Raw genomic sequence first — 14,233 nt, 5'->3', positions numbered from 1 at the left:
TGCCCGCAGCCTCTGTAGCGCCCCTGGATCCCCAGACACCAGCGAGGGTCCCCAATGGCATGCAGACCTCTCCTGCCGCGCCCACTGGTCCCCTCAGCAGTGTACTTCAATTCTGTGAGTTCTGCTCCCCACTCTGGCTCTGGTGAATTCTCTCACCCTCCTGCGCTTCTGACTGTACCCAGTGTTTGTATAAATAATCTTTTTTTTAAAAAAAGTATAGGTATATTATAATCCATGTGTAGGGTAAGTGATTTTCAGGTTTTTCTTCCTTCTAGCCATAAGGATTACATGCCTGATGGTGAGCACCTGCATTTTGTTACATTGTTGTATTCAGTTGTATTTACTTCTGTGGGCCATGGCTGCAATATTGATATACTGGTCAAGAGAAGCAGAGACAGGAGAAAGAAGAGGAGAAAGGGCGCCAGAGAGCCCAGAGTGAAGAACTGTGGGGGTCTTGGGGGGCTGCAGGCTGCCTAACTCCCCTCCCCCGCACCCCTGCCTGCCATGTAACTGGTTGCTGCACTATATGTAAAAGCTCAATAAAAGCCTGAGAAGCCACTGAGGGCTCCAGGACTCTCCTTTACCCATCTACTCCATTCATAGAAAATCTGCTCTGTGCCTACCTAGCACTACACCATGGCAATGTTAAAGAAATGATAGAGCTAACAGAATTTAGAAAGTAGAAGGGGCAAAGAAATAGGAAAGGTTTAAACGTGTCAATCTGTCTTACAGAGTGAGGAGCTAATGTAGATTTTGAAAGTTGAAAATCCAAGAAGAGGATGTTGAAAGTACTTAAAATACATTATTTGAATTTCAGTTTACCATGGAAGAGTAAAAATAGTAGGAGGAAATAGTTTAAATTGTCTAAATCAGGACCTCGCTGGTAGCCTTGGCTTGATTCTCAGCACTATCACTGCTAAGGCCTGAGTTGGATCCAGGCAGGGAGTTAACCCACATATGTTGCAGCAGACCTCTCCTGTCTCACCCGCTGCTTCTCTTAGCAGTGTATTTCTGTATATATGCCTGTTCTGCTCCCCACTCTGTCTCTGGTGAATCCCCTAAGCCCCTCATCCCCTGGCACCTCTGGCCTACATCTCAGTTCTACACACACACACACATTTTCTAAATCATATAAGACAAGTGAAGACACAATGTCAAACTGATAAAATAGTTATAGAGACATTTTAATTTACAAGTATAGAAGCAATCACCAAAAAATAAAAACAGAAAGTTAAAAGTGATTACTTATGGAAAATTACTGATTCTGATAGGTGCTTTTGTATGATTTGATTTTTTTATAACAAATATGCACATTACTATACTTTTATAAAATTAAAAACTTTAGGTATGAACAAAAATCTTTAATTTTTGTTAAAATTCTTGAAAAATTAGGCATGTTTTATTAACTTGACATTTATTTCTAGGTGCTCTTCATAGCTGTTGTGCCGGGTAGGTTCACATCCTGTGCCGGGTAGGTTCATTGTCAGTTTTTGCTGACAAAAAGGGGATTTGGAGCCTTTGATAGATTTTACAGACCTTTATTGCTGAGAAAGGGGATTATATACCCAAGCAGGCAGATGGAGCAAGGGAGACTCCAATACTCTGAGGTAGAATAGTAACTGCTCTGCCTAGCCCCCTTTACCCTGTTAAGTGCCCATAGCCACACACTGTTGCAAATGCAAGGTCCATCTGTTTGTTAGATGTCCCAATGGTGGAAAACATAACATTTCAAAGTATGGGCTCTCTGCTATGTGGGAGGTGAAAAATAGCCTGATTAACTAATTTTTCTTATATCTTTCAGTATTAGTTTTCTCCCAATATCAGAGGGATTCATGGCTTTCCTACCCCTGCTTCCTTCCTCTTTAATGAAGGAAAATCCCAATGGATTATAATGTAGGGTTATTGGGGACTTGGTGGTGGGCATCGTATGGTAATACATATATGTATGAGGTGTGAACCTATACCCCTAGAATATATACAATGCTGTAGACCAACTTTACCAAAATGAGCATAATGAAAAAAAGTTGTTTTTCATTCCTCATTCTTGATCATCATAGATTAGCCTGTGCTTGATCCCATTCTAAAAATACTTTGTTCTTGATTCATAGTAAAATTTAGTAGTAATATAATAACAAAATGCCTTTCTTCCTCCTGTTCCTATCCCTGCCAAAATATTCAATGTGCCACTTCATTTAGAAAGACAAGATGGATAAGTTTTATGTGCATAAATTTGTTTTGTTGCTTTTTCATCTCAAAAACAGGGTTTTGTTGATCAGACTTACTCTGTAGTGTCATTATAGTTCATACAAAGTATCCAGTGTGATGAATTTATCCCCTTTAATTTTTATCCCCTACTCCCATTCTCTACTCATCTTGAGAACTTTTTTTAAATGAGCTCAACGGAATTAATTTATGTTGACAAACTCTCAGGCACTGGGATTGGTGGAGAATGATTATTTGGGAATGTGAGAGGATGAAGCCTTCCCAAGGGACTCAAATTAGGTCATTTTTACAGGGTTGATTTCATTCTTTTTATGATTCTATAGTTACCATTAACTGGGGCTATAATCAGGATGGACCTTGCATTGTTATTTTCTGTTAGAAATACTCCTTAACTTCATTTAAACAGTATTTAGAACAACATTGCAAGCTTCTGTTTAATAAATATTATTGTACAGTGCAATGATAATGATGATGTAAAATTTCTATAGGCTCAAGGATAAGGATAGAGGAATTAATTATCACATACCTTAATTACAGTTTCACAACAGATAAAACACACATCAAATTATTTTGACAGTTTTATACCATCAAACATGTTGGATGTGGGCAAAACAAAAGTAGCCTACAATTAACCAAAAACTATATTATTAAATGACATACGCCAGTAACATTACATAAGCTACACAACAAAGAATGCGAACTTCCAAGAAGTACAGCACAATGTTTGACATTTATCTCATTTATTCAATAAATTTTTTTCCAAAAAAACCCTAAAAGATTATTGGTATTAACACTCACCCTGATGTTCATTCCTTAATGCAATGTTTTTCTAGGTATAGAAAAAAGTTTACCTTTCTATAAATTAAGGCACATTTTGCAGTATACTTTTCAATTTTCTTCCCATAAGTATTGTAGGGCAGGAATGGCCACTGAGCAGGTTTTCTATGATCCAGCAGACCGGGTAAAGGAGCAGTCAGAGTCCTCAGTGGTTTTTGCGGGTTTTTTATTGGGGTTCACCAGGCACATGGCAGGCAGGGGTGCTGGGGGGCTGGGAGGCTGGCAGTCCTCCCAGCCCCCAGCAAATACGCACTCTCTCTGGGCTCTCTGGCGTTCTCTGCTTCTGCTTCTTTGCTTCTCTCATCGGCTTCTTTCTCAGCTTCTGCTGCTGCTTTCTCGGCTTCTTGGCTTCTACTGGCGTCCCCATGACACCACCCTTAAAAGCACAGTCTTAGCGCAGGTGTACCCACTTCAGGTGCCCGCCATCAGGCATGCATTCAGGATCACAGGGTTCCCTCATCTATACTGATGGTGGGAGGGCAGAAAAGCCTGATTTTTTACCTTACCCTACAAGTATGAAATTTCTTTTTTTTAATTTTTTTAAATTTTTTTTAAAGATTTATTTATACAAGAACTGGGGTACAAGCCAGAGGCGCTGGAGGGTGAGAGAATACACCAGAGACAGAGAGGGGAGCAGAACAGGCAGACAGACTGAAAACACTGCTGAGGGGAAGCAGCAGGTGAGAGAGGAGAGGTCTGCTGTGCCATGTGGGTATCTCCCTGGCAGGCCGGGAATTGAACCAGCGCTGCAGAGGCTGCGGACAGCTTCACAGCGCTGTGCTCAACCTGCTGCGCCACTGGGGATGCCCAGTATGAAATTTCTAGTAAAAAGATGACAGAATATATTGAATTGAAATCTTGAAAAATAGTGTAGAGTAAGTGCTGGTCAGGCTTTTACACTGCTGGTTTCTGGCTATAACCTGTGGCCTTGAATGCAGGAGGCACTTAGGAGCTAGGCCCAAGGCACGCATGCCTGATGGTGGACACCTGGAGCATGGTATGAGCATGCGTATGTGTGCACACCTGAGCATTGGAGGTCAAGGCTGTAAAGGCAGCATCACACAGAAGACAGTGGGACCGCTAGGAGAGAATGCCAGAAACAGCAGTGATTCTGCCTGGGCCAGGAGGCTGGTGGGCCCTCCTTCTGGCCTCTCAGCTCCCCTGCCTGCTCTGCACCTGCTTGCCTCACTACAAATGGTGTAGAAAGACCATTAAAAGCCTGAAAAAGCCACTAAGGGCTCCAGGACTCTCCTTTACCTATCTCCCAAATCAACTGTCCTGTGATTGCCAGGCACTACAAGCAGAAACTGGGTTCTATTTTTTTTTTTTCCTAATTTTCGCTTGTACTTTTAAATAGAATCAGGACCTTCATCTGGATCTCATATATGAGTTCAATATACAAAACTCATACAGCTGCACTATTCTTTCATTTATGCTGTTAGGCCTACACTTTTTTTTATTTAAATATTCATTTTGGAAAGTCTCCCCCAATAGATTTCAAACAACCTGGGAGCAAGACGTGTTTGGCTTAACATTTTCCAGCAACATGTTCAATATCTTGCTCGTTAATTTTGCTTAGAGATTTTCTTCCTTTTCTGTAGTTATCTTACACTTGATTTAAAATAACTTCAAAAATATTAAACATAGAAGCAGCTACCCTTCAAAAATCTACTTCTCAACTTTACTACTTGTGATCTCTAATGGGAAGCAGAAACAAATCCCCAACAAAGCAGCGAAATAAAAAAATAATGAAAGAAAAAGGAACACGGCCTTCTGTATTACACGCAATACAAAAAGATAATTTTTTTGAATAAAAACGTCATGTAATTTGTGCTGCAGCTACTCAACTTTGTTAAAATAAACACGATTTTTTAATTGGAAGCATTTTAAGTGTGACCCCTCGCTCCGCCGCTCGTGGCAACACCGACCGAGATCAAGCAAGCTGCGGGCGGGCCTTACCAGGTTTACCGTTTCAGCTTGTAAAAAAAAAAAACAAAAAAAACACCCCCCCCCCCCCCCCCCGCGCGGTTGTTCAGTCAGGTACACCGAAAAAGACGGCCTCAACTAACCGTTTATCCTCGCAGCCGGGGAGACGGGGGGTGGGTGTCGCCTGACTAACATCCGCCATTTTCCCAAAGCCACGCCCCGAGCCCGGGCGCCGCAGCACGACGGGGGCGGGGCCGCGGCCGTAAAGCAGCGTCGCGAGACGACGTGAGCCCAGAGGCGGCTCCGGCGTCCTTGGAGGTGCCCAGCGCGGCGGGTCATGGCCGGCCCCACGCGGGGCAGTGGGACCAAGGCCCTGGACCTGCTCCGAGCCCTGCCCCGTGTGAGCTTGGCCAACTTGAAGCCGAATCCAGGCTCCAGGAAACCGGTAAACGGCTGGTGGCGGTGCGGGGACGCACAGGGGGCGGGGAGCGATGGAAGCGGCCCTGGACGCTTTCAAGGACTTTTTTGCAGAACGGTGTTAGCGTGAGTGTAGGGTTGCCGAGCCCAGGTTCTCTGAACTGCTCAGTGGAAAGTCCTCCCACGCGGCCGCATTATTTAATAAGGTTTATATTTGAAACAGACTTAGGTTAATTAGGGCGAAGAAGGGAAACTTCAGAAACTACAAAATGATTGTTTGAATGAGTATTTCACTAGCGTTTTTTTCATGGGAATGATGTGAATTGATCTGTTGCGCTAGATGTCTCCTGCAAATCTCTGAGCCCGGCTAGAAAAGCTGTCCTTTAAAAAACCAATTCGTTGCTTTCGTGAAATAACAGGAAATACATTAAGAATATTTTCATTATAAATTCTTCTGTAAATAAAATATTACAAATACCAGTTATACATTTATGATTAATTCCAAAATAAATTTTCTTGAAAGTCATGTGAAATTTGTTGTGGGTGTTTAATATTAAGATTTTTTTCAATTCCCGCCTAGAACACTTAAGCTTTTGAAACACAGCTTGCACTTTGGTTACCAGAATTAACCAAATCTGGTTTGGTTTTTGACCCTTCAGAGGCAAAGATGCTAATTTACATCAAGTGGATGTTAGAGACGCTAGAATGATGATTGACATGTTTCTACTGGTTGGTTGGTTGGGTGAATGAATGGCATAAAGGATACTCAGAAGAGGCAAAATAAATGTAAAAAAAATGCATTAGCAGATCATACAACTTTTCTTACCTGTAGGAAAGACGCCCAAGAGGACGGCGAAGAGGTAGAAAATGTGGCAGAGGCCATAAAGGAGAAAGGCAGAGAGGAACCAGGCCCCGACTGGGCTTTGAGGGAGGCCAGACTCCATTTTACATCCGAATCCCAAAATATGGGTTTAATGAAGGGCATAGGTAAGGTTGCTTTGCTTTTCAAAAATAAAAATCCTTAATTTTCGCTAAGAATCACCTTAAAAGTAGCTTGGTAGAAATTGAATTCACTTTGAAAGCAAACTTTTGCTACTGTTCCTCTGAACCTTTTTTACTAGTGAGATTTAACTAGATTACTGGGAGAAAATGCTCAGACATTGCTCAGTCTTGAAAAATGGAGATGATAATGCCTAGCTCTCATCATGGTTGTTCAGAGGCTTAACAACAGTATATATAAAAATCTGGCTCATAGTCACTGAGCAAATGATAACTACTGTTAACTTTAAGTTCTACTAAAGCATAGATACAATCATTGTATTAAATTTTCTGCAAATTTGTGTGGAAGAGTGATGCATTCTTAGAAAGGCAAATTATTTTTAATGGAACAAAGGAAATTGGTTTTATTACCCAAAATGAAGCAATATTATATGTGTCTGTGTACTCAAGAGGGATTTATTTCATTACACCATCAATTGATGGAGAAAAATAGGACAGAGCTTTGAAGTTCACTTGGAGAATTTACAGACAACTAAGTTTGACTTGAATATTTCAACGGTTACTATCTTGTTTTGTAGCTTCAGACGCCAGTATCAACCTTTGAGTCTCAACAGGCTTCAGTATCTTATTGATATGGGTCGAGTTGATCCTGATCAACCTATTGACTTAACCCAGCTTGTCAATGGGAGAGGCGTGACCATCCAGCCACTTAAAAGGGATTATGGTGTCCAGTTGGTAGAAGAGGTAAGTCTGGATTAGATTTTGGAAAGCCGGCGTGCTCTCATCAAGGACCCACTTTCCCCTGGTCCTGTCATCCTTGTTGGTTCCCTGCTTAAATGTCACCAGAGTAGGAAAATCTTTTTTGACATCCTTTTATAAAAGAACAGTCCCCACAGTCATACTCTACCTTTCTCTGTCCAGGTTATTATATTTAAATATGTGAACACCTAACTTTTTTACCAAGTAATGCTTTAGTTTTTCATTATCTTCCTTGCTGTAATGTAAGTTCTTTGAGAGCAGGTACTGTGATTAATTACTGTATTTTCTGTATTGGGGATATTAGTTCATGATAGTTACTCAGTGTTTAACGGGGAAAGGAATGAATCTAACCCAGTTCTAATGACAGTAAAGTTTTCTGTTTATAGGGTAGGCCAGGAATTTCATAAACAAACTTGTATGTTGTTAATCAAATGTTTGTTAATCAAATATCCTGTTCTCTTTTGTCAGTAGTATAGCTGTATAACTTAATGACCACTAGAGGGAAGCAAGTGTTTATGGAATACCTTTTATATTCCTTTGAAACAAAGTGAACCTTTGATAAAACTTTCTAAATAAAATGATTTAAAAAGAATGTCAAATATTTGAGTAGGCCTTAATATTCTACTCTGGCTTGGCGGGGGAGAGGGGTGGTATATATAAGGCAATCACTTGTAAATTGACATGGAAAAGTCCTTGACTTTTAAATCGCATATCCCAGTAGCTTTTAAATGTGTTCGTTAGACTAGAAAAATAATCCTGAAAACTACTTGGGCAGTGGTTGAGTAAGTATAATTACACATCATTCATAACTCTGTAAGTAGGTTGAGCTATTTTGATTTTTCAGATTTGCAAAAAATAGTGGATAATAATTCAGCATAAAATTACCATTTGGGACTGGGTGTTTCCAAGGAAAAACAAAATTAATCTAACTTATGTAAGGATATTCCTAAACATACTTTTAAAAATACTGAAAATGCTGGAACTAGTTCCAGTGCATAGAAAAGTAATTGAACATCACAAATAGTATGGCGAGGCCTATTCTGCTGAAAGTGCCATTGATTATTAAAATATATGCCAATATCACAGGTATGTAGTGCTGTCTGTGTGTTAGGACTTGTGCCAAGTTCTGGGGACTGGAGACAGGAATAGTATTTCATTTTTTAGTGTGGAATCTTCCAGGAAAGGAAGCCTTAAATTTTTGTCAGTTTAGAGGCCATAATATGGTCTATAGTGAATGCAAAATGAATTTCTCTTGTCTTCTACCTTTTCCCCTACAGGGTGCTGACCTCTTCAAAGCTCAGATATTATCAGATATTTTGCTCTTTGGTTCCAGCCTACTGATCTCCTTTTAACTATCTTTTGGTTTCTTACTTACTTAGGGATAAGAAAAATAAGTTTTTATATATATTGTACAACATAATGTGTAAGTAAGAACACAGATGCTACCACAGGAGTCCCTGGGTTAGAATCCTAGTTTTGTGATTTTGGGAAAGTTACTTAATTTCTGTGTTTTGGTGATCTCTTCTATGTAGAAGTTGGTTTAGTAGTAATTTTGTGATATGGTTATGAGGATTAAGCAATTTACTATTAATGTAGTATTGAGAATGAATGCATCTATTAATATCTACAAAATACATAAAATGAAAATACAGTCATCCTTGCTTAGTAGATGAAAACTGGTAAAGCAAGATGGCCTAAACAGTATAGAAATTTTGGGTCTCCATGGTGGTGTAGGGATTGTCTCAGTGCTACCACTGTGAGGGCATAGTGTTCAATCCCCCGGCCAGGGAATTAACCCACATGGCACAGCAGACCTCTCCTGTTTCCCCTGCTGCATCCCTTAACAGTGTATTTCAGCAGATCTGCCTGTTCTGCTCTCTATCTCTGGCGAATCCTCTCACCTTCTGCACTTCTAGCCTACACCCAGTTCTTCTATGCAAAAATAAATAAAATCTTTTTTTAAAGAGTATAAAAATTTTATGTTTGTTTGACCTAAAACAGGTATTGGAATTACTGTTATGTTTTAGGTATTTTAAAGGAAAGAACACTGTACAGAGGAATCTTGTCATAATTTACGTGTAGCTCAGTTATCTACTAACAGACTTTATTTTGACATATTACAGGGTGCTGACACTTTTACAGCAAAGGTTAATATTGAAGTACAGTTGGCTTCAGAATTAGCCATTGCTGCAATTGAAAAAAATGGTGGCGTTGTCACTACTGCCTTCTATGATCCACGAAGTCTTGGTAAGCTTATTCTGCAGTCATTTTTTTTTTTTCTCCCTCTTTATCTCATACTGGCTGCCATATAAGAGTTTTAACATTTGTCCTCATGGCCCAGTTTGAATGCTTGAGTTTTCTTTTTCAGGATTTGCTGTTAGTGGTATAGCTCCATTTTCTTATATATCCCAAAAGGTTTTGTATTTAAACACGAGACTTACATATGATCTTATATATGTTTAGAAATTCACTAATCATTGGTAACCCAGGAGTAACTGATTTTCACATGCAGTCTTTTGAAAATGAAGTGTTTTTATTTGCTTACTTAGTCTTTTTAATAAGAAAAGTTCTTAGTATTAAGTTCTCATCTTGGCAATATTTAAAGATTACTTAAAATCATGTAAAGCAAAGTTATTATTTGCGACTCCTTTTTTTTTTTTAGAAATTCTGTGCAAACCTGTACCATTCTTTCTGCGTGGACAACCTATTCCTAAACGAATGCTTCCCCCTGAAGCCCTGGTCCCATATTATACGGATGCAAAAAATCGTGGTTACCTAGCAGATCCTGCCAAATTTCCTGAAGCAAGACTTGAACTTGCTAAGAAGTATGGTTATATTTTACCTGATATCACTAAAGATGAGCTCTTCAAAATGCTTAGCACTCGAAAGGATCCAAGGCAGATTTTCTTTGGTCTTGCTCCTGGGTGGGTAGTTAATATGGCAGATAAGAAAATCCTAAAACCTACTGATGAGAAGCTCCTCAAATACTATAGTTCATGAATTCCCTTCCGAGAGAGGAGAGTTATAAGAGTACTGGAAAAAGAACTGAAATATATGTATTTCTCATTGCATTTTCTTAATTTGTAATTACTCAGATGTTGATGTTAATTTTCTGTGTAATACCTTTTTTCATTTTTATCTAATTAAAAATGCAGTAAGCAAGGACTGCATAAAGAACCTGAATCTGTGTGGATTATATCTCAGTGAAAGATATTAAAACTCCCTGGTTTTCTGCCAAAGAAAGATAATAACTTGGAATATTTCTTATTGATATATTTCCATCAGGTCTTATTGTAAATCAGAATGTATGCATAAGTGAAATGGAATTGATGTGTAGGTCTGCTTACTCAAGGTTAGAGCAGTTGCTAATGAGCTGGTGGCACTTATTCAGTTGCTCAAGGAAGCTTTGCTTGCTAATCTGTCAAGGTGGAAGGAGTCTGTATGATTAGGATGTGGAATGCAAGTTTAAAGTTTAAGACTGGGGAACAGCTCTAAGTCCCATATTTATTTGAAAAATTGAAACCAAAACTAGTGAATTCATTCTCTCAACTTTATAAACTGATGTAATGACTAAGTGATTAACCTAATTGATGTAATTTTGCTTATTTCATAAATAAAGACCTTTATCATTCAGTCATTTTAAATGACTGAGAAAATTGTTCAGTGATCAGATAAGCCATCAAAATAATTGGCAATGTGACAGTTAAATTCAGTTAATGTAAAAGATGGAGCAGTCAGTAAGCTTATTTAGCTTTTCAGAGATATGCTATGTTTAAACCATATGCAAGCTTAATTTATCACAATACAATTACATCTTGAATAATTCATAATTCTTCCCAGCAGAAATGATTGCTGTTTATTTTCTTAAAATAAAAAAATTTAAAACCTAAATGACCAGTATTTTATTTTGTTAACTTATCTGTCTCTCATGTTGCTGATCTGTTAGTCATTTTGTAATATATGTACCAAGAGTATTTCAGTTTTTATCTAGGGTTATATAGTTTGGCTTGATACTAAACCATTTTTTACTGTCCAGAACTTGTACAAATTATTAGTAGTCCTTTTTTGATAGCTACCTATGAATTTCAGAGGACAGACAAAAATGAAAAAGCATGTTTTTTTTTTATTTTTCAGAGACCCTCAATGACAATGTTGGGGTGGTTGGATTAGTTTTGGCTTCATTGATAGGAACTCCAAGTCACAATGGCTTGAAAGAGAGAAAGTTTATTTTTCTCTCATAGATAAAATGTGAGATTAGTTCAGGGCTAGTGCTGGCTCTGATCCAACAGTATTCCAGACACTATGATTTCTTTTCAGCTCTCCTATTCTAGAATTGAGTGATCATCTTCAGGATCTAGACAGGGACCTGCAAGGAGCCAGCTTTCCATAAAGAGAATTCCTAGAGGTGCCACACAAATGTTATATCCCGTTGGCCCAAACTTGGACACAGTCCTTTTCTTCTGCAAGGGGGCTAGAAGTCTTTTCTTTGGCAGCTTATATTCTTAGTTAAAATATTCTATTATGGCAGAATAAGAGAGTGGAAATGTTGGACAACCGGGGGACTGACATCTGTTTTGAAATTGACCAAATTCAACATTAGGCAAATGTCAGAAAAAGTGTAAATTCTTTTATTCTTAGTAATAAATTCACCAATTTGGAATGCTGTGTTCAATAAGTTATAAAGGCCAGTAAGCTGGGTAATTCATCAATCTTGGTATAAGCAAATTGGTTTGGAAGAAGAGTAATGACAAAGCATTGGAAACCACCTTTTGTACCTACTTTTCCTTTTTGACATTTTGACAGTAAAGCCTTCTTACATGCCTGTGTTAGGCATGTAACATAGGAAATACATGCAGGAAGAGAGATGAGAGATTGCAAAGAAATACCAAGGTACAAGAAAATGTTTTTAAAAATGTTTTTAGTGATTATTATAGTGAACTAAAAGGAATAGGACACATTTTCTTTTTGGAAAATCTCAGCTAGGAAGCGTTCCCACAAACTTTTTGATATTATGTAAGTAGTTCATACTTATTTTAAAATTATGTAATATTCAAGTGTTCAAAGTAAAAGTCCAGGGCCTCCTGGGCCCTGGTGGGTGGTGGCTCAAGGGATTAAGACTCAGCACTATGAGACTGTCTGCAGCCACTGCAGCACAAGTTCAATCCCTGGCCAGCCAGGGAGATACCCACATGGTGCAGCAGGCCTCTCCTATCTCGCCTGCTGCTCCCTTCAGCAGTGTATTTCAGTCAGTCTGTCTGTTCTGTTCCCCACCCTGTCTCTGGTGAATCCTTTCACCTCCCCGCATCTCTGGCCTGCACCCCAGCTGTTGTATGCATAAATAAATCTTCAAAAAAAAACCCCAATAAAGACCGGCAAAGTAAAATTTTCTTACTGGTGCCTGGACTACCCTCTTCCCAGAGGTAACCAAATCACAGTTAGCTTGGGGGTCTTTTTTTTTTTTTTTTAATCAGAAAAGAGACTGCTGCTCTGTAGCTTATTCCATCTACTATATATAAAGATTTATTTATGCATACAAGAACAGTGGTGTAGACCAGAGGTGTGTGGGAGGTGAGAGGATTCACCAGAGACAGAGTGGGGAGCTTAACGGGCAGATTTACTGAAATACACTGCTGAGGGGAGCAGTAGGTGAGACAGGAGAGGTCTGCTGCGCCATGTTGGGCTATCTTCCTGGCCAGGGATCAAACTCATGTTGCAATGGCTGGTGATTGCTTGTTAGTGCTGTGTCTTTTACCCCTGCGTCACCAGGGATGCCCTACATCTAATATGTTTAAAAGACGTTTTTTGAGTATTTTCCATTGGGTATTTAAACTTAACTACCTTCTTAAAGCCGTTTGTTATGATCCATTAGACAAGTCACTTCCTTAACTTTAAAAAGGTGCCCTAACACTATGTAATACAATAGTTGTGTAAAGTGAACTAAAGTTTCTTTCAGCTAAATACCTTAATGATAAAGATGTTGCCTTGGGCTAAAGAAAACTTCTTTGACCTCAGCCTATTTGCATAGAAATGAGCTTACTTAAATTTAAATATATCCTGTATCTGGGCAAGATGTATGCAGACAAGCACAAGGGTAACCATTTTTATGTGTGTCAAGTATGGGGCATCACTCTTGATAACTTGTTACTTCAACTTATCAGAGCTTTTCCTTTTGTGATTTGGTTCACAATTGTCCTTTGGTGGAGTTGGTATTACCTCAACAGGAAAAGTTCTTAGGAGGAAATGAGGGAGGAAGTTGGTCACCTAAAGGTAGATGACACGTGTAACAGTCTTCTAGTCTCGGAATGGACTTTTCAGCCTCCCCTTAGCACCCCCCCCCTTCCATGTAGAATGCCTAAGCTATCCTGGGCAAAAGTTACGCATGGAAAAGGAGACAGGCAAACACAAGACATTCTTAATTGTGGCTGTGTTAGGTGTCCTACAGGTGAAAGGAAATAGGATAAAATGGTTAAGGAAAGACTGAAAACAGGAAACAGATGTTTTGTTATGTCTAATGCTCAGATAATGCTTATTCACTGAGCAGGGACTTAGTCACCGACAGCTGTATCCTGGTCTTAATCTCATAATGGTTCAGATAATTTTCAGCTAAAATGTTTCACAAAATTTCCACATTCTGTTTTACAAAGGCAATCCTTAAATTGCTGTGTAGAGTTGAAGATTCAAGTTTATTTTAATTATGTAACAATGCAAGATTCTAAGGTAACAATTGTTACAGCTATGTAACTGCTGGATTCTAAGGTGCTGATATAACACTGGTCAGTGCAGTGTGGGTGGTAACTTTATTTTGTTCAGAGTTCACATTACTTGGAAATCTTAAGTATAAAAGTAAGATACCGTTAGTCCAGCTCTTAGTCCATTGCTGGTGCATATTTTCAGTATACGTGGCCTGTTTTGTCCAAGACCAGAAAACTCCTCTAGTAATTACTGTGGATTTCCTGTTTATTGTGTTGTGTATTTTCCTTTCTAAATTCTTTATTTGGTAAATGGAGTAACTGCAATAGTAGAGAAAATGCCAATAATAGCAGAGCAACCCAACTTAGTTTGTCAGAGAATA

At 39.0% G+C, this 14,233-nt stretch overlaps 1 protein-coding gene across 1 annotated transcript; it reads left to right on the top strand.

Moving 5' to 3' along the window:
* Positions 1–5,323: 5,323 nt before the first annotated feature.
* On the top strand, positions 5,324–10,161 carry MRPL15 (mitochondrial ribosomal protein L15; the record flags this gene model as incomplete). The annotated part of the gene is made up of 5 exons (XM_084230916.1): positions 5,324–5,431; positions 6,236–6,390; positions 6,981–7,146; positions 9,285–9,408; positions 9,824–10,161. 5 exons carry the CDS (start codon positions 5,324–5,326, stop codon positions 10,159–10,161), a joined length of 891 nt encoding a protein of 296 aa, XP_084087042.1.
* Positions 10,162–14,233: the final 4,072 nt, after the last annotated feature.

The sequence above is a fragment of the Talpa europaea genome (genome assembly GCF_964194135.1).
Source record: "Talpa europaea genome assembly, chromosome: 3".
NCBI lineage: Eukaryota > Metazoa > Chordata > Mammalia > Eulipotyphla > Talpidae > Talpa > Talpa europaea.
Note: the sequence above shows the minus strand (reverse complement) of the source record. Positions and strands in the feature narration are given on the sequence as shown.